A 21,121-nucleotide genomic window follows, 5' to 3' on the forward strand; every position below is an offset into this window, starting at 1 on the left:
AGAAAACCATGCGTGGTCCCTGACTCATTGGGTCTTTTGCTCTTAAAACTATGCAAATGAATATGACACCATTTAGTCATCATAATTAGTCTTTAAATTCCGAGTCCTATATCTACAGTTGAATAATTATCTCAGAAAAGAAAGGCAAAGTAATATTTTGAGTTTCCCCTCCAAAAAAGCATTTTACAAACAGACTGACTTTACCAAATAGAGTGCTGTGACTCCAGAAAGTGTAAGTCTCACGGGCTGGTTATGGGGCCCAGGTCCCTTAATCAGTTCACTTTATTTCCCTTATCTGAAAGTGGGGATGAAAATGCTAAAGGATCTCTTTTGAACGCTCAGAGAAGTAATTATAAAGTCATTCCCAGAAGGTTACATATTACAGAAATGACTCTTAAGAGATGTTGAGATTATAAAGTAATTTTAAAAGTAACTTGACAGTGTTTAAAAAAAAATTAGTCACATTCTGCCTACATGGTACTAACATATGGTGCAGCCCTGATGAGCTGCGCAAGTGGGCTGAGATCAAAATGCAGTTGGAGAGGCACATTAGTGACTCACTGGGTAGACAGATTTGGCCGTATGGCAGGGCAGTGGAACTAAGCGGAACCGGTGGTCTTAGAACACACCAACTTTGAGCAAGTGATGCATGAGTATTATGGGAAAGTAGAATGACCGAGCCCTGGAGGTTGGATGAGGTGCTTCACCTGGTGTCTCAGTCCCTGTAGGTAGCCCCTTCCATGTCTTTAGAGCCCTCACTTCTTCCTCACACTGGGAGCCTTTGCTGCCTCTGACTTCTGTGCATGGTTCCGTGTCTTTGAAGGTAGAAACCACTAGTCACATATTTTACATTGCTATGTCTGAACACTGGGTTCAGACTAGAAAGATATGTAGAGTTAGCAGTTCTCCGCAAAGAAAGCGGCACATTAGCTTAGCTAACATAAGTTCCTGCTGTTACATCCAGCAATATGTTGCAATTCTGACAGTGCCGCCAGGGGAATGGAGGGGCTAAAGCAGAATGAGATTCCTGTACCCCACTCCCAACCCCCAACAGAGCTATAGAAGGAGGAGAGAGGGAATACTTGGAGGGGATTTGAGAATTACTTTTGAGCCTATATAGGCATTTTGAAAGTAGGAATCAAGATTTTTAAAAATGTATTTTACGTTCCCTTTCTGCCTCACCTGAGCATCTCCAAAATAGGATGCCCATCAGGTGAGGTGGCTTGCTGTTGAGGTGCATGTGTAGTCATATGGAAGAACCATACAACTAAATAGGAAATGGGATGGCGGATCAGGTAAAGGAAGGAGAACAAAGAGCCGACTCACCGACCCTCATCCAACTTTACTGCTTTTTTGTAGCAATTTCAGAGGAATTGATCATTATGTTAGCTTTGTAGAACAGGTATTGTTATATTTTTTTTATTGTGACATGTTGGAAGGATGCTATTGGCAACTCAAATAGCTATACAGTTCCCAATTCTGACTGATTCTTAAATACGGGCTGTTCACAAGAAAATGGTTTAAATTGTTAAGTGAAAAAAGTAGGTTATGCAGTAGTATATACAGTATGATATTTAATTGGATAAGTATGTGTATTTGAGTGTACATTAATCTTAATATATACATAGAAAAAAAGCCAGGTAGGAATTAAGCCAACATGTGGTTTTATATAAGAATGAATAAATACATAAAATATTTTTAAATGGAGGAAGTAGAAAATTAAAGGAATAAACACTTAATAAATCTTCTATTATAAATTACTTCTATTTAAAAAAATGAGGGGCTGATCGTAATGTTGCTTTTACCTAAATACCCACAATTGAAAGGTGGGGAGACATTTTTTACAAATAATTATGTGTAGACATTTTAATTTAAATGTCAATGCAAAATTTATAAATTACAGTAGACAAACTAGAGAATTCCAGTTCAACAATTGGTCTGATGTGTGCTATCTTTATTCCAGGTGTCTTGGGGATATAAATAGAAAATAGAAGGGGGGACTTGTTACTTGTTCACAAAATGGTAACATTTGAAACATATTGGGTTGACCAAAAAGTTCCTTTGGCTTTTTTTTCCCCCTCTTTGGTTCTAGTAGCAGGGCTTTAATTTCATTTGAAACAATTTTGTTACATTGTATTGTGAATAGCTGTGTATCGGCATGCATTTAAATAAACAATCAAAACTGGTGGATTTTTGTGTAGCCATTTAATATTGACGATGGAAGAAAACATGCAACATTTTTGCCATGTTATGCTTTATTGTTTCAAAAAGCTAAAAATGCAACTGAAATGCAACAAAGATTTGTGCAGTATATGGGGAAGGTGCTGTGACTGAGCAGATGTGTCAGACGCAGTTTGTGACGTTTCAGGCTGGAAATTCCTCGTCGGACTACACTCTGTGGTTGGGTAGACCAGTTGAAATTGATAGTGATCAGTTGAGACATTAATTGAGAACAATCGACTTTATATCACACGGGAGATAGCCAACATACTCAAAATATCCAAATTGATAAAGTTAACTGTTGAAAATGAAAAATGTGTTTTTTATTTTACGGAAAAAACTAAATAGACTTTTTGGCTAACCCAATATTCGTTAACAAAAATTTAGAAATAAGGTTTACACATAGTTTCTCCTGGGTGTATCCCATATGTGGATAGCTGTTTAAAATCACTTTGGAGAAAATAGGATTATGCTTTTAAATGACTTTTAGTGATAGTTTGGATTAATCTAGTCCTATCCTCTAGTTTTAAAACGAGGAAACTGAGGCCCAGAATAAAGTGACTCACTCAAGATCACACAGATGGCATCAGATGTGACCTTTGCCTAACGTGTGTCTGTTTTGTTACTTGGTAGCAGAGTCAAAGCCCAGGTCCGGGGGATGGGGAGTGTTCTAGTAGTGGTTAGAAAATCTGATGAAGCTTCGGATTCTCCAGGAAATCTTCCATGTCCGTCTTCACACAGTTCAGCAAAAAAACAATAATAATAATAATAATAATAATAATAATAATAATAATTGCATTCATGGACCTACTTACTCCCGTTTTCCCAACGCTTGTCTATGGACTTTGAAGAGATCCCAGGGCCCCAGATTAAGAATCATGATGAAAAAAGAAAGGTTGTAAAATTGTTGCCACATCGCAAAACAATGTTAACATACTGAACTGTGTTAAAAATGGTTAAGGTGGTAGCTGGGCTCAGGGGGCTCAGTTGGCTGGAGCATCATCCTGTGCACCAAAAGGCTGCTGGTTCTACTTCTGGTCAGGACACACCCCTGGGTTTCAGGTGTGATACTGGTGTGTGGGGGGGGTGGTATTGATAGATGTTTCTCTTTCTCCCTCTACTCTCCCTCCCTCTCTCTAAATTAATAAACATATCTTTGGGTAAGGATTAAAAAATACTGGTTTAAGATAGTAAATTTTATGTATGCAATTTTTACCACAGGTTTTTTGTTTGTTTTAAGGTGGAAAAATATTGTTGCCCCTAGAGAAAGGAAGAGCATACTGGCCAGTGGAGAAGGAGCTGAGATTGAGATCTGTTTATAAATGCTTCTGCTCGGGTCAGGGAGAGGACACACATAGATGACTCAGTCAGTAAAAAGTCAGAAGCCCTAAATTTAAGCCTGAATCATGGACATAGTAGCCACAGAGCAAGTGTTACAAGGGGTGGGGTTGGGGGAGGGTTTGTGCACCCCACAGAGCAAGTTCTGTTCTGTCCCTTCCGACCAAGACAGGTCAGAACTAAGCCTGGGGCAGTACCGGACCCAGAGAGTTCAACATCGAGTAATTTATTAGAGTGGGAAGGAGGTGCTCTGGGAATAACGGGGCTAGAAAGGAATTTACTGTGTGCTTCAGTGTCTCTGTTTAATCCACTGGATCAGCCCCATTTTACAGATTAGCACAACGGTTGTTCAGTAGTTTTCCTGTGGTCGTTTAGTTTTGGGTCCACCTGTTTGTTGCTGAGTGCCTTTACACTTCATTCCATTTAATACACCAGCATTTGAGGGAGGTTCTGCCCTTATTAGTCGTGATGTGTATGCGCAGGATCCTGGATTAGACTGATGGCAACTGTTATTTCCCTGCTGCAGGTTCCCCAGGAAAATAGGGAGATAGACTGCCCCAGTTAAACTCAACTAGATTTTAGCACCATTCCTTGGTGAGGTTTTGCATGGAGATGAGACTGGATAGTCTGGAAAGCGTCACAGCTGGTCCTTTTATCTGGTTACTTGGATTTCTTGGGTATGGGAGCTGGAGGACATGTAGTTTTCCAGAGCAGTCAGCCCAGCTTTTCTTCCTATTGAAAAAGCCGTAAAATGGGGGGAAAACAAAGTGGTAAGGGCATTGCAAGCAGTCTGAAAAGTAACAAAAAAAAAAAAATTTTTTTTAAAGAGCACAGTTTCCCCAAGTCATTTCTATCATTTGTCTCTTTTCTTTACCAGCTAGAAGTTTGTACAGTGGCTGGATTGAATTCTGGGTATTCATTTGGTTTCTTTTGAGATATGTACTTAAGTCTTCTTTTTTAGGTTAGTAAACTGACACTTAAGAGATGTTAATTAACTTGCTCAGAGTCACACATCTACTGAGTTAGCAGGAAGCTTTCACTACCCTTAATAGTATCTCTCACGTGACTGTTGAGACTTGGGACATTTAAAAATGTGCCAGAGAAAAATGGTCAGATTCAACTTTATGGCCCTCAGCATTTAAACAGTCTTTTCTGTGGTTTGTTTACTTGGTCTTCCTTGTACCCAGTTTTTAACCTCAGTCTGCCTTTCACCTAAGAGTTGACTGTCTGGCTCTATATTTCACCTTCTTCATTGCCTGGATTGTGGTGATCTTGAAAGTTAACTTAATTCCTTTGTGTCTTTTTAAATCAGTAAATAAGGCTAGAATAGATAGGAGGATAAAATTCAAAGCATCCAAGATACTGCATGGCATACAGTAAATGCTCAGAAAATGTTAGCTCATACGATTATTATGACTTTCTAAATGTCTTGACATTTGTCCCCACTTTCAGGTGTTAAGATTTACAGATTTTAAGTCGGCAGCCGTCCGTCTCGAGAGACGATGGTGTAGCTTCTTAAGAGTCTATCTGCACCGCCGAGAATGGCTGTGCAGTCCGACTCGGGAGTGACACGGTATCTGTCTCCTCCCGTGTTGAATCGACATCTTGCGATGACGCTGGAGTGTCCTCTCCAGTGAAGCTGAAGCTACAGAGCCTGGGCAGGGTGATATGGAGGGTCTGCTGTTGCCCATGCAGCAGACCCCCCCTCTCTTCGCAGCTGAAGGATCCAAGGGAAAGACGGAGTCAATACAGCTTGGCTTCAGGTGCGCCGCAGGAGTTGCCGGTGTTGACTACAACGTCAAACCGCCTTAGGGACTCCGGCTCCGGATTTTCTGTCGGGGTTTACTCCCTTAGCCTTTCCCCTGAAGAGGTATGCCGCAAGGCAGCGGAGGTTTTTTGGAGTCAGAGTTTTCCTTCTCTGATGTGCCCTGATTTTAAGTACCGTACCATTAATTGAGGATGCACACATTTGTTACCATTGATGGCATCTTAAATTCCTTGTAGTAATTATTAGATTACTAAAGATGAAAAAAATGCTGTTCAAAAAACCATCTCAAAGCTGAATATAAAATCGGTGGATTATCTATTGTTTTGAGTTGTCCAGGCCTGTTTTCATATTTCCAGTTAGGGTTAGGGTTAAACTTGAGGGCCAGGAGAGGTACACACCTGGGATCCGCCTTGCCCTCCTCTGTTTCAACCCCAATGGTTTGACTTCTATGTTTAGGGGGGAAAAAACTTCTGCTTTTAAACATATTTGAAAACCTCTATAATCTGAACAGTTGCTCAGTTCTTCATTAGCTCTCTGCTTTATATCAACGAAGTTTCTCAAGGTATTCAGAGCACTTAACTGACACTTATTAGTAAGAGTTAGTGCATCTTAACGGAATAGTGGTTACCAGAGAAGGAGAACTGGGGTGGGGGAGGGCAAAGTGGATGAAGGAGGTCAAATAAACATATGGCAATGTATTGGAAACCAGACTTGGTGGTGAGCACGCAACAGATTACACAGAGAAAGTTGTTAGCCAATGTTACCTCAATTAAAAAAAGAGAGAGTCTTACTAATGAGGCCAAAGCCATGGGTTTGGGCCTAATGTAGGTCACCGAGCTTTTCTGCGCCTGCTGCTGCTGGTGTGCTGCCCTCAGCTAGCTTGCCCTTCCTCCTCCTCGCCTTTGCTGCCTCCCCTGCCTCCCCTCCCCTTTTCGGTGCTCCTTTCCCCCTTCACTCCTTTCCCGCCTCTTTGGAACCACCTTTATTGTACACCTTCCTGCACGGTGACTGAGAATGGGGGGTGGGGGCGATGTTCACAGAGACAGACTCCTGCAGAGCCCCACGGAGCTACGGACCCCCTCACAGGGCTGCGTGCGTTTTGTGGGTGCCTCACAGAAGTGAAAGGTGTTAAAAACTCAAGACTTCAGACTTTTAGTTTCCATTTTGCTTTCTTCATTCCTCAAAGCATTTCTGTTTTCTTACAGGCCAGGCAACAGAACGTAGGAAAAGCAAAACTGGGAAAACACAGCTTTTAAAGGAAATCGCTTCTTGTGTATTAGGCTTCCCACTGTCCCCTCCGAGTGACTGGGACCTGTGTGCGTAAGACACTGCGATCCTTTTCTGTGCGTCTGAGTTTTCCTTTAAGAAGTCTTTGGGTGACTTAGGAGTAGGGTAATCGATACCTTACTTACATGTTTGTTTTAAAGAATTCATTTTTCTCTATTCTTGGCTAGGCAGTTAGGGCGTTCCTTAATGCCACTGAGGGCTGCTGTGTTCTCTGGGACCTGGACAAGTGTCCCTCACCCTTTCATGCACTGGCCCTTCTTAACAACCCCAGGCTTCCTTGTTGGGTCTGCATCCTGGAGATGCCCAGCCTGCATACTCTCTGAGTCTGGTCTTGCAGGGTTTCTCAGCTGTTCTATGCATGTTTCATGAAACATTTGGGAAGGACACACGACTCCCTGGTCTTTTCTTTGCCGTTGACACTTTCTAGAATAAAGCTAACAAGTAGAAATTTGACTTGCTCTCTACCCTCCAAGGTAACCACTACTCCAGTGCTGTCTCAATAAAAGCTCATACCTCCTAGATGATGGTCACATTTCTCAAGACAGACAGACCATGAGCTTTGGGGTTAGAGTTCTTCCTGCAGAGTATTTTAGCATCTAAATCCTTAAGAGTGGTCGGCACTGTAAATGGTGATAATATTACAGGATTGTATAAGGTATTGTGAATTTAATATATATAAATTCCTTTTTCTTAACAATTTTTGATATATGCAGGTCAAAGTAACTGCTTCTAGAAGTTTTTTTGGTTAGAATAGTCTTTTCTTTTATGTGATTGCTTTAAAAAAAAAATTTATTGTCTTTTTCTATTACAGGTGTCCCACTTTTTCCATGCTCCCCCCACCCACTCACCCACAAGTGATTGCTTTTTACAAGCATCAATCACTACTTCAGCAAAACTGAAAACCAATTTGGTCCATATGGAAAGTCAAATTAAGTCCTTAAGCACTGATTTTATGCTTGTCGCGTAGCATGTTTGTCTTCAGGGAGAGTAGGTAGAGTGTAGTAGTGCACAGTTCTGATTCTGGTTTTGACTTTCAGGGTTCTTCTCACCCTTTTCCGTGTAGACCTTGTCCTCCGTGACTTTGAGCAGTAGTTCTGTGTGTGTGTGTAGCTGGAGGAGTTGCAGACGACGTTTGTGAGGATTTGGGCAGCTTTACAGAATCAATCTTTACTTGCGAGATTGTTTGAAATGTTTAAAAATAAAGCAAATTGGTTTTGTGGTTCCTCTGTTTGCTTTTACCTTCAATTAACTTCCTTATCTTCTGGGTTTTTTTTTGGTTTCAGTGGTTCACCACCTCCCTGCATTTCCAGGACCAGCGAGATACATTTACGCAGGCAGGAACTTGGTTGCCTTTGAAAGGTTTTATGCCTGGCACCTATTCAGGAAGGTTGCTTTGGGGAATATAAAGTGGCCTCTCCACATTAATAACACGATCCTTAATTGCAAAAAGAATTATGCAGTTTTTGGCTTTATTGTAGTTTCCTATCCAAGAGCAGATACTAAAAATGATTGTTCTGGTGACTTAGATGTATTGAAATTCAACCTCGTAAATCCTAATCATTGTTTTACAATTTGTTGTGACATTTTGGGGCAAGCCTCTTTTAAGTCGGTTGGTACTTTAATTCCTTGTCTTTAAAAGTTGATGGCATTTTGAAACTAGCTTTAAGATATTAAATGCAATTTATCTTTAAGGTATTGTATACTTTAAAAATGGGAGAGGGAGGGGCTCTTTAAAAAAATTATCATTAGCCGTGGTGACAAAGGGGGCTTTTCTTTTGAAAGAAGATACATATCTGAATTGTGAGAAGTGTAGGAATGGCCCACTTATTTTTTCTTTCCTTGGTTTTTTAGAGTGAAGACATAGTCCAGAGAGGGAGGTGTAAAGCTACAGGTATGGGCTAACTGCTGGATGGGTGTGCTCCGTGGGCATCTTCTTAACCTTCTTGCATGAGGCCTGTTGTGCAGATATGAAAAAAATGCCTTCAGAAAGGTGATAGCTTTTTTCTACATTATAGGATATAATTTCTTGTTCCTAAGAAGCTAGAAATACTTTAGCTCTTTCCGTACTCTCTCCGTAGGTAAAATTTTCCAAGGCAGATTTATCTCCCAATTGAACTGGCTGTTGACTAGTTCTAATAGCTGGGGGGGTGGGGGGGGGGGAGGAGGGAGAGAGAGAGTTGAGGGGAAAGCAGTACTGCACATTATCAACTACCCAGCTAACTTTCTTTGCCATTCCACTTAAAAACTTGAAGACCCCAAATAAACTAGAGCAAAGGTGAGGACAGAACTTAATGGTTTTCACACAGATAACGTTACCCTCCTGGAACCAGAATTTGTTCAACATACTGATTTTTTTTAATCAGCGCTGGAGTTTAAATAAAGAATTATACTTAAGTTCCGGAACTAATTTGGTATCTGAAAACATGACCTGATTTGAAGGGTGGTCTCAATTTGACAGGGCAATTTATTAGTCCCAGACACTTCAAGAGAGGCTCTGAGCGTATTAGACATTTGCTGAGAGCGCTAAGCAGAGAAGAGGTGTTTCTATTGGTCCCTATCTTTGACACTGATGGGGGAGGAGACCGTAGTGATTAAGGGTGGGGAAGGAAGTGGAAAAGCTTTTTGATTTCAAAAAAGGGCAGTACTTTTCCTCCCTTTCACCTTGTCATATCCTCTCAGTACCCCATATATGATAATTTTACAGGCAAACTAACTTGCATATAACAATCACTAAACTTAATGCTTTTTGTCTTACAGTGATCTTAAATTTGAAATAGGAAATTATTTACAATATTTGGTATTCTTTAAAACTTCTTCCCCCAGAAATTTTTTCCTTGTCTAGATTTTTCCTGGAAACTCACAAAGTTTTCTGGTTTGTTTTAAATTATACTTGTCACATTTTTGCAAAGAAGCTCCCATAAAGTGAGATGCCGAGGAGATCATTACCAATTTAGTTCAGTATATTTTGGCATATGCAAGGCACTGGATTGGCAACTCTAGGAGACCCACTAATTATAGTAGAAGTACTCAAATATTGAAGTGAAATTTAAGTCCATAAAGGGTTTAAGGTAAATTAATTTATTCTGATTTGTTATTTTCAAGTTGTATCAATTGCTTCTTTTCTACATTCCTTACGTCATATAACAGCCAGAAGCTCGGGGCGGGGCAGGGGAGTGGCAGTGAACATCCAGTCTACTTAAACGTCTGTGGTTAGGACTTACCTAGACTTTTATACCTTCCTTATATAAACTGATGGTGATTTTTAATTAGACATAGATTTTCTTTTTATTTATTTATTTATTTATTTACTTACTTACTTTTAGAGAGGGGGAGAGGGAAGGAGAAGGAGAGAAACATCAATGTGTGGTTGCCTCTTGTGTGCCCCCCAGCTGGGGACCTGGCCCGCAACCCAGGCATGTGCCCGCCCTGACTGGGAATTGAACTGGCAAACCCTTTGGTTCACAGGCCGGCACTCAATGTACATGAGCCACACCAGCCGGGACAACATAGATTTTCTTTTGTAATTTAGTTGTAGACTCTAATTTCCTCTAAGCTCATCTAACTATATCTCATATTTTGAAACCCTTTAAAACACACTGAGATTATCAAGGTGGGAGGATAAAATCCCTTCACCTGTCATTTAACTCCCTGGTTACATCAAGATAGCCACACGATACTTAGATTTGTTTGTTTGGGTTTTTTTTTCCTGCTCAACTATGTTTTTCTTTGCTCTTTCACTCTTTTTGACCAAAAAAAAGGCTGTAATTTCTAGAATTTCTCTCTTTTCAGTTTTTAAACTGTTTATACCATTCAGATATTCTAAATGCAGCATGTGCTATTCTTTTGAGGGTTCCCCTTATCTAGCCATCGTTCTTGATGATTTGGGCATTTAATGTTACAGCAGACTGATTGCCCTACCTAATTTACACATAATCAGACATTGAATTCTTGCCCTTAGAAGTATAGAATATTCAAAGCCAAGAAAACCGAGACAGACAACCAAAGAAAGAAGAGGGACCTACGAATGGAAATTCCTAGTGAGGACAAGTGGTGAAAAGGACTGAGGGACAGTTGAGGCCTTCTGTCGCAGTGGCCCGTGGTTATAACCCTTCCTGCCAACTCTTTATTTCTGATGCCTCCTTTGTGGCGGAAGCCTGGAATGTGTTTCTGACTTAGAAATTAAAAACAACTTTTTTTTTGGTGAATAACTTTTAATCCCACTTTTTAATTTAACACCTGCATTTTGTATATCCATAATTGTTTTTGTCATCGTTTAACTTTGTAACCCTTTTCTAAAATTGAGTGACTTGTGATTAATTTCCGTGCTCACTGCCCCCTGCATAAGCATGTTGAATTTAATTATACTGAGATAACTCTTGCGACCTGCCTAAAGAAAAGCATCGTCCTTCATGTAATAACATTTCCACCTTGTCGGTTTTTAAAGCAGAGTTGCTTTATATATTGTAAAATGGATTTTAAAACATTTCTGTGATTACGTGCTTCCCACACTTAGCTTGGTAAAAATTCCCGTCAGCAATGGACGGTGTTCCACACAGTGAGTGGTGCCGGCCTGCTCAGTGAGGTCTCCCACACTTGAGCACGCTCTCACTACAGATGTAGTTCTGATGGAAATAGCGATGTAATTAAAAGCCGTGTATTTTTACCGAATAATTAAAACATTACTATAACCAGTGGGATTCTTTAAAAAATTGTTAATTCCTTTAAAAGGGATTGTTGAACTACAAGATCTAATTTAGTTAACTGACCTCACATATTCACGCCTTGATCCAGGTGTCTTTCTGTAGGAGGAGGCACATGATCAGCTCCAGGGTGCACAGGAGAAACTAGGACGAACCTAACCAGTTACTTAACCAGTCCCGGCTTGGTTAGCAGCCTCTGCCTGTCTGGCGGAATCAGGGCGTGGGGAACTGTGTATTGTGTGCCAGCCACATAGTCTCCCTTCACTTGCACCCTGTTTCTGCTTCCTCCTGTAGTAGGAGGGAAGAGAGCTCCTGCCGCTTCTGCCTGGGAAGCAGTAGGTCAGATGAGCTGGGGCCTCTGACTGAATAGAATGGTAGTTAACTGCTATTAGAGTTTTAAATTTGGGGTGGTCAGTTACTGCCGTCCCCAGTCACATGCGGGACAGATGTCAGCCAGTGTTACACAGACTAGAACATTGAGGCCTTTACGACGACATGGTGCCTTTCAGTATTTTTTTAAAAGTAACTCCACACCTTTAGGAGTTCATTCACTTACCTTTTTACAGGCTAAACAGAATTTCTTTTTTCCCAAATTCCCTGTGTTGTTAACTGAGCTTGAGGGAAGTGAAATTTTTGAGGTAAGGCAACCCTAATGATAAATATGCAAATTTGGGAGCCTTCAGAGATGCCGTTTTAGAGTCATCGCCTAAATATTGAAATGCCACCATTTGTTGTTGGGAGGGATGTGGAGCTAAATCGAGAACGGGAGCGCCACATCTGCCTTGACTGCTAAGTATATCCATCTCCGCTGCTCACCCACATAGCATTTTTATGTGTGCATTCATTAGTCCTGGTTTTAGCAAGTTTAAAAGAGGACAGAGAACGAAGAGGCTTAGTCTCCATTTCTCTGTCCTTCCTTAGGTGTTCCGGTGTTTGTCCCTAGCAGGCCCCCGTTCTTTTTCATTATGAGGAAGGTTAGACAACTGAAAAGACATTATTTCCTAGTTCTCTGTCATGAGGCAGAATAGTACAATGCCATTTTCATTTGTACCTTTTAAATTCTCTGGCAAATTAAGGTCCAGAGTTAGTAAAGAAGTTCTGCCTTGTGCCACCTAAAGAAGGTCACTGAGGCAGCAATTTTTAAAGTTCTTCACTCTGATGAGGACGTACACTATGCTGTCAACACCATCAGGAAAGCAAGATCAGTCCAGTACAGGTAGTAGTATGTGAGCAGTAAGTTTCTGGGGGCCAGTTCTTCAACCAGCTGGCCTCTGGCCTGCTTCTGATGGTCTGAACCAGCGGTGCTCCTTTCCTGCTCTTCTGGGTTTGGAGCCAAGCACTGTGCTCATGGCTGTCTTTGGCATATGGAACCTGAGGTCAGACCAAGGCTAACAACCCAGCTCTTCTTCTCAAAGACATTTTCAGACCACATAAGGTGAGAAGCTGAGCTTCACCCCCGCCCCTTCAGGGATTATCAGATTTGGGGCACCCTCAAAAACTGATTTGCAGGGAGAGGAGTCTGGAAGATGTGGAACAAGTTTGTGTTTCTTCTGCTCTGTTAGCCGCTGCTATCGTCATGGATTTGACACTCTATTTGTCTGACAGAGCACACAGTACTGCTTCGCCAGGGAAAATCTCACAAAACGAGCCTGGCGCATCAGCACTTCCATTGTGTGCCGGGCTGAGCCCCCCCTCACACAGTCCCAGCCCCCTTATAATCCGTTATTCCCTCTCCCTTCCCCAGCCCTGCCTGCTTCTGTGGCCCTTCCTGCCGGTTTCCCTGAGCTCCTGTTTCCACTTTGTGTTTTTTGTGGGGCCCAGGAAGCTAAAGCTGTGTGTATTTGTGGATCAGACAATTGCAGCAAGTTACTAGCAGTGGCTTCTGAAGGGGAGAGTGAGGTGATGGCCGCGTTTAAGTTGGATTTCCTTCCAGAAATGATGGTGGATCATTGCTCTTTGAATTCCAGTCCCGTGTAAGTATTTTTGTTGTCTAACTTTTTTTTATCATAAGCAGAGGAACTGGGTTGATTTCTTTGTTATTTAATGAAACTGGTCCCTTTCCTTAAAAGAAGAAAAAACTGGGTGAGGAAGGAAGCCAAAGTCCACACTGTTGTTGTTTTCTGTTAGCTTTATTCTGTCTTATTACTGCTGATTTCTTTCTTCAAGGCTGTGATGAAGTTCTGTACATAAGAGGGTACATTTGATACATGGCCAGCAACGTCCCATCAAGTATGCTAGCTCCTGTCCCTTCAAGCTGTAGTGTTTGCCCATATGTTAGGGTCCAAGGTAATTTTTTGAAACTGTAGTTTTATTACTTTGGGTTGGGTATGTAATGCAAATGATCTTTAGGGAAGGCGCTTATTTTTAATGATCAATTCTTAGACTCATCACAGAGGAGACTAGTAGACTCATATCACAGAGGGTGTATTTAGTAGTATATGCAGAATGATATATTGACATCTAAGCTATAATTCTAGATTTTGACCCCCCCCCCAATCTAATTCAAAATGCAGCACAGTACATGATTTGGGAGGTGTCAGATGCCTTTTCCCCCCACATTGGACCAATCTTGATTGGAAATGTGCCCAAATAAATTTTGAACATGGGGATGAGAATCCTCATCAGTTTGCAGTACTGTTCTAGAAATGACACTGCCATTGTACAGAATGAAAACGCTACCCTGTCCCCTAGTTAGGGCTACAGGGGGCCTGAATTCTGGGCTTTGTGGAGACTGCATTTCTAACTCCTGATTTCCATTACTTTAACCAGGCTTCAGAGTGTCTTGGAACCTCATGTGAATGCATCTTAGATTATTCAAAGCCAAGAATATTAACTGGTAGACTATTCCCTGGGTAACAGATGGTCGTTGCAAGTCTTTGAGTCTAGGCCTCCATGTGCAAATCAGGCCACCCTGGGATTGGGTGTAACAATGGAAAACAGCGGATTGGGAACAGCTCTTCATGGGATAGTTTGGTGGTCCTCAAAGTTACCTGGCTTGCTTATTCGAAGTGGATCCTGTGCCTTCCCTGTAGTCTCCAAAATAATAGTAATGTAGATGTCTTTTATGAGAGTTCTTTACTGCGGACATTCTATTTTAGCTGTAGATAACGGGTGAAATGGCAGTGAATGCCATCGTAAAGACGGCAAAATAAAAATTATTCCCATGTACCAGATACATGATCCCTAGAAACAGGACTTTGTGGCTCAAATCATCTTTCATTGTAACACTCTCTCTGTGCTTTGCCACGGCCTGTTGTTCAGCCCTTAGATACAGCTTTTTCCTCAGTCTGTTTTCTCATCTTTTAAGAGGTTGGACTGATTCAGTATCCCATGAAGTCTGGCCCATGGAACACTGCATGAAAGTTACCTGGAACATAAAATGCGGATTCCTGGACCCATGCCCAAATAGTCTTATGCTGGAATAGGGTCTAAGAGTCTGTTTTTTAACAATGTCCCATGTGGTTTTCATGCCCACTAGAGTTTGATAGCAAATCGACTGAATATGGGTCATTCCGAATAAAGGCCATCAGGGAGTAGACTGTTACATCGTTTTTTCCTCAAACGCGTTGGCCTCTGTTTTAGTCTTCCAACTTTGCAGCAGCTTTTTGAGGTTAATTGGGCATAGGCTATCGCCCCTATTTAACGGAAGAAAAAGTCAGCTGAGGGGCTAAAACTGACGTGTCCAGAGGAGAGTTGGTGTCAGCCTTTGGCCTGTAATGCAAGTTTAATGATATACTCTTTATTTTTGTCCCCTAGACCAGGCCTCGGGTGTCTTTGAACAGTTACCCGTCAATTCTTATTATTGGAAGTCCTCAGGCCTCAGTAGACACCATACACCAGATACACACCACAGAGCCGAGAAGATGAAAGATCTTGAGAATGCTGTGCGCTTGCCTCTTTCTTGGATTCTAAGCCCTTTGACACTCGCACTGCAGCAGGTGGCTTGACATCAGTGGTTTTCTCTCTGAAGTGATACTGCCTGGGAATGTGATCTAGCAATGTATCTTATTTCAAAATTTCTCACAACAGAGAACTTGTGGAGGAGCTGTGGACGAGCCCGGGGACCTGAGCCCTGGTTCCTGTTCCCTCCTGTAACAGTGTCCTTGATTCTACTTTGACCACTCTTCAGCTTCCACTGGCTCCTCTTACTTGGCTTGTACCGGAAGACATGGATGTTCTCCAAGGGTTCTATCTTAGGTCTTTTCTTTCAGCTCTCCCATTGCTTAAGGGAGCATTAATGTGCTTTTCTGATTCTCAGATCGTTCTATGTATCCTGTAAGTGTCCCCTGAACTTTATGACTTTGTTTTACAAACTGTCCATTGACTTATCTCTATCTGAAGGCTTCCCCACGCAGAAATAATGCCTCGTATTGTCTGCACTAGGATCCAAGAGTGAGTCTTCCCTACCTCATCTCCTAGGTGATCTCCAGGTTCCCTGGACCCTGCTGCCGATATTTCTCAGCATTGCTCAAGACTCGTTCCTAATCTTGGCAGCTAATTTTTTCAAGAGCTTCCCGGTCTTCATATTTTCTCACTTTATCATCTAGATTATTACCAGATGTCTTTTAAAAGACAAAATCTTGGGATAAAGTCCAGCCCTTCCAGTATAACATGGAAAGCCCCTCACTGGTTCTCTCCAACCTATCTCTTTATTTGTATCAGTTTCCTAATATACATATTTTCTCTTTTTTCCTAATATTTTGAATATTTTAATACTCAACCTTTAACTTTCTCAAGTCCTTTTTCTTCCTTTCTAATGTTGTCTGAGTCGTCGCTCCGCTCCCTCCCAAGTCCTTCCCGTTTCCTCACCCTCGCGTGCCTCCCTGCTGCGGGGCATGTCTCCCCGCAGCTTAGTCCTTGCGGCTTCCATTCCTGCACACTCCTCCCTCCTCCAGATCAAACGAACTGTATCAGCCACTCTGCCCACAGAACTTCCATTCATTTGTTAAAGCATCTCTTGGGTATTAGTTATGTCCTTCCACTTGTTCAGTGCCACTGCCTCCGGGGCAGGAATTGTTCAGGCCTCTTTAATAGACCCTGACAGTGGGTAGTATCTGGCACATTGCTGGAACTTGGAAAATAAGTTGAATGAACGATAAGTCCTGTGAGTTTTTTTATAGAGATGATTACAGAGATGGGTGCTGCGGACATTATCTCCAATACCTCAGGGAAGAAGGTCGAAAACCTTCACAAGCAGATTGTTAGCTGTTCTGTTATTGAGGCGCGACTTAAAAACCTTTATTGATAGCTTTTCCCAACTCACATAGGAAGCGCTTCCTTTATCCAAATGAAAATTACTTCCTTCCAGCATAGACACATTCTGTCTTGTTCTCACTAGGGAGCAGCTGGTAAGTAACTCAGGCCGGGGTCCTTTTTATTCTGACATTCTTCTGTGCCACCTCTTCCACAGCACAGTATGTGAGCTGGAGGGACCCGGTTGGGGTGGGTGGTGGCGGGAGTTTGGGACGCAGAAAGTATTTATGCCCGCTGGGAAATGGGGAGATTGGTAAGTACCTAAAATCCTTCTGTTTGTAAATTAACAAGTAGAAGTCCACAGGTAATGAGGAGAGAGTGAAAAAGTGAGTGAGGAAAGGTTTTGGAAATGATTTTTAAACATATGTGGAAGTAATATTTAAGGGGTTTTTTGTAAGGACACTTATGGACTGAGCTACAATATAATCTGGAACTCCGAAGCTGGAAAACACAAAAACTCTCTTTCTGATTCAGGAAATGTATTCTGTTCTTTACATGGGCCGCTGCGTTTGCTCTTCATCTGCCTTGTAACTGGGGTTGCAGCGTGGCTTTCTTTGCCTTGCCCTGCCCTTCCAGCCTGTCTCCTGATTCCTTACTCCCCTTCTCTGTCATCTGTCTGTCTCTTTCATTGAACCATAATTCACATAATAAAATTGACCCTTTAAACTGCACACTTCAGTGATTTTTACTATATCCACAACTATCACTGCCGTCTAATTACAGAACATTTTTTTTTCTTAAAAAAAGTAAAAAAAAATTTTTTTAATTTATTGATTTGGGAGAGAGAGAGAGAAAAAAAATTGATTTGTTAGCCCACTAATTCGTGCGTTCCTTGGTTGCTGCTTCTGTGTACCCTGACCAGAGCTCGAACCCACACTCTTGGCATATCGGGCGATGCTCTAACCAACTGAGCTACCTGGCTAGGGCCCAGGACATTTTCATCACCCTAAAAAGAAAGCCTGTGCCCATTAACAATCATTCCCTTCCTTCTCTCCTCCTACCCCCAGTCCCCATTCCTAGGCAACCACTTGCCTACTCTCTGTCTCTGTAGATTGGCCTGTTCTGAATATTTCTTGTAGAGGGACTCACATACTATGTAGCCTTTTGTGATCAGCTTCTTTCCTTTAGCATGTTTTAAACTTCATCTATATTGTAGAATGACCCCTGTTATCTCTTGCCACTTGCCCTTTTATCTTGTCAGCTTAACTCACACTATCTCTAGTGGAACCTTTTCCACTTCTGACTTCACCACTAACTGCCTCTTTCTGTTAACCAAGTCCAGATTCTTTAGAGCAGTGTTGGCGATAGAGCTTTCTGTGTGGATAAAAATGTTCTGTATCTCCGTTGTCCAGTGCAGTAGCCACGAGTCACGTGTGGCTAGTGCGACCGAGGAACTGGATTTTTAAATTTAAACAGCCACGTGTGGCTGGTGGCTGCTGTCTCAGTGCATCTGTAGGGGAACTTGATTGGTCAAGCCTCTCTTTCTGTTTTAAGCATAGGCCATGATCTTAGGTTTCTGGCCAGCCAGTGAATCAGCTTGTTGGGTTAAGAGCCACCCCTTGGTCTAGTCAGCTGGGGCCGGGGGATGGGAAAGAAGTGGGATCAAACATCAGCTCTGTCCCCTGAGCTGGGAAGTTTGATGATGGGAAAGATGGGAGAGAGAGAAGAGGAAGTTTAGGAATTTTGAACAGACATGTGCTTTGAAAATAAAGCTCTTTGTTTTCCCTTCCGCGTTTCTCTTCTAAGTTGCTTCTCTCTTCTATTTTCCTTTAGCATGTTCCATGAAGAATCAGGTAGACAAGGCAGCCTCTGGTCCTGGTTTCTCAGTTTCTGATTTTTTACTTGCCAGTTGCTGCCATCACTGCTACTGCTATCAGAAGCAGAACATAAAAAGAGCTGGGTTGGTGCCATGCCTCGCCCCTAAAGCCCTTGCTGCCTTCTCATCTCCCTCTTCTCTCGCTGCTGCAGGCCCTGCCTTTCCTTTCTCCCACTTACTCCCCACTCAGTACCTCCACACAAGATAAGAACTTTACAGACTTGCCTTTTAGAAATGACAGGTGCACCACAGACAGTTCTCCAGGGGCTGCTGAGTTCATTGGATCGAGTGGATCTAATAACTATACCTAATTCACGATCCCTGGCCCTGAGCAGCTCTTCATCGTTGGGAGGTAAGGCACAGATGTGAGAATGGACCTAGTGCTATGTGTAGAGTAAATGCCACACGTGAATGACGTGGGATCCGTGGCTTGTCACACTAGGTGCCTTGTCCCTGGTCACTTTTATGCAGTGGTTACTTTTAACCAAGGACGACATACGTACTGGAGGTAGGTGTGGCAGGTTGAGGGTAGAAGAGCACTGTTGCTCATGTCTTCAGACACAGCAGGAAGTTTGTGACTGCTTATTACATGTACACAGACATGCATGTGGTTGCTTTTCCCTCTTCTTTTTTAGATCATCTGTAGCTGATGTTACTTTTATTTCTAACTCTGTCTTCATGTGCTCCAACGAAATGCTTTCCTTATTCCCCGGAGTATACAACATCTAACTCAGTGCCTGGCCTGTGCAAGGCAGTGCCCAGTATTTACTGGGGGAGGGAACAAGCCCGCGCATAGCTCCAGGTGCATGATCCCCGCAGCATCTCGAGCCCGGCCTGACCACTCGCTGTGCTGTAGAAGTACTGCTCAAACTGAGAAGGACTGCGTCCTGTCTCCCTCCTCCCAGCTTACAAAGGGCAGTAAAAACAGTTGAGTAGGGGGAAAAAGGTGTAAGCTTGCGTTTTGTGTCTTTTTATTATTATTAGATTGAACATGTCCAAAATTACTTGGTCCAGTTTCTGTAAAAGTTTCTAAAGAGTTAAGTTTGAAGATTGCCCCTGGTCCTTGGGCACTTGGGCAGGACTGCCCTTGGGGACTCTTCTAATGCACTGGGGTGGGGGTGTCGCTCTTGCACTAGGTGGAACGAAGACATGGAGGAGGATTTGGAGAGTAAAGAGAGAAAGAAGAGCATTGCTCTGGAATGTTGAGTTTCCACTGAACTTTTGGATAACCACAGTCCACATGTTGACTGTGTTTACGCCTTTGTACTTTACAGTGATGTAGAAAGCTTAGAAACAGCACACAAATACAGCCAGAGGGGACAAGCTGGAAGCAGTTGCCTGCAATGTCATACTAGTTAATAAAACCCCGACTCTTCCTGAAAATGGCTGTCAGCTGCCTTATCGTCAAAACATATTCTGAGCATCATTGGGGCTTTATGTTAACCCTCCCTAGAATAGAAATATAAGTAAAGACTAGCAACATTTTTAGTATTTTATTTATCTTTAGAAGGGAAGGGAGGGAGAAAGAGAGGAAGAGAAACACTGATCGTTGCCTCTCCCTTGCCCCCAACTGGGGACCTGCCCTGCGGCCAAGGCCTGTGCCCTGACTGGGAGTCGAACTGCAGCCTCCAGGCTCACAGGCCGGCGCTCAGTCCACGGAGCCGCACCAGTCAGGGCAAGGTTAACAACCTTTTAATAAAATATTAAACTTGGTAATTAAAGTTGTTGGGGAGCAGATGGTAGGGGGTGACACTCATTGTTTCACTAGTCATAGTCCATTTTAAGATTTTTTTTTAAATTGAATTTATTGGGGCGACACCGGTCAGTAACATTATACAGGTTTCAAATGTAGGTTTCTGTGGTACGTGATCTGTATATTGCACCGTGTGCCCACCGCCCACAGTCCCGTCATCATCTGTCAGCATGTATTTGGCTCTCTTTACCCTCTACTACAGGCAGATTAATCCTGTGACAGTCAAGTAATCATATACAATAATAGCTCTTTAATTTGTGATCCCTCTTAATGCACAGCATTCATTTCTGTCAGTTAGTTGCTTAATATTGAAATTGTTGAGCATGAGAACAAGAAATGTCTCCCGTCCCACACTGAGTACTTACTTTGAACCAGGTCCTATTCCAGGTGTGGCCACAAGAAGGAATAGGAAATAAAACAGTTTCTGCATCCAAGGATCTCTAGACTAAGAGCTGGAGGATGGGGAACCATTACCGACATAGCGTCGAAGAGTCGGATGGATTGTCTTAACCGCTCTGGATAATAAGTTATTGCTAGATTAACGAGGAGTCATTGTGGGTGTTCAGTTATAAGAGGTGCAGGGATTAAAAGACAGGTTGAGCTGCTTTCCTAGGTTCATCATTCTCAAGGATCTTCAAATACTAGTCAAAAGGTAACAATGGTGCAAAAACTGGTTTTCCCTTTAATGAAAACTATAATTTATTTGGGATTGGATACTAAAACATGGCACATTTGAATATGATGATATAGTTCTGGAGGAAGCAGCAAACACTAATAGAAAAGTTAATTATGCTGGCTCTTTGGAATATCAGTTGAAGCACTATAGAGAAGCTCTTCGATTTATTTGGCGTGGTGGAAGTATTTATAGTGCAAGACTCCCCCCAGGTTCTTGTAGTTGCAGCGGTAGCAGTGAAGGCATTAAAGCGTGTGCATTGCAAGCTTTGCGTGATAGGGTTGGAGGGATTTGTCGGTGTTGTAATGGTTGC

The 21,121-nt window shown here is 42.3% G+C and overlaps 1 protein-coding gene across 21 annotated transcripts in view; it reads left to right on the forward strand.

Annotated features, from left to right (window-relative positions):
* The window catches only part of CELF1 (CUGBP Elav-like family member 1), a 76,916-nt gene that overhangs the window by 26,015 nt on the left and 29,780 nt on the right, over positions 1–21,121 (forward strand). For 15 of the 21 annotated variants that reach the window (XM_090261466.1, XM_090261449.1, XM_090261458.1 and 12 more), the window contains 2 exons: positions 8,465–8,504; positions 13,135–13,286. The exons of 2 other annotated variants lie outside the window; for them this stretch is intronic. In XM_090261466.1, the coding sequence (XP_090117592.1) occupies positions 13,216–13,286 (71 nt within the window). In that variant the 5' untranslated portion in view covers positions 8,465–8,504; positions 13,135–13,215. The remainder of the gene's footprint in view (positions 1–8,464; positions 8,505–13,134; positions 13,287–21,121) is intronic. 4 more of the 21 variants (XM_090261517.1, XM_090261526.1, XM_090261490.1 and 1 more) reach the window with 2 other exon arrangements.

The sequence above is a fragment of the Furipterus horrens genome, unplaced genomic scaffold (assembly GCF_987537825.1).
Source record: "Furipterus horrens unplaced genomic scaffold, mFurHor1.1.pri manual_scaffold_2, whole genome shotgun sequence".
In the NCBI taxonomy this organism is placed as follows: Eukaryota; Metazoa; Chordata; class Mammalia; order Chiroptera; family Furipteridae; genus Furipterus; species Furipterus horrens.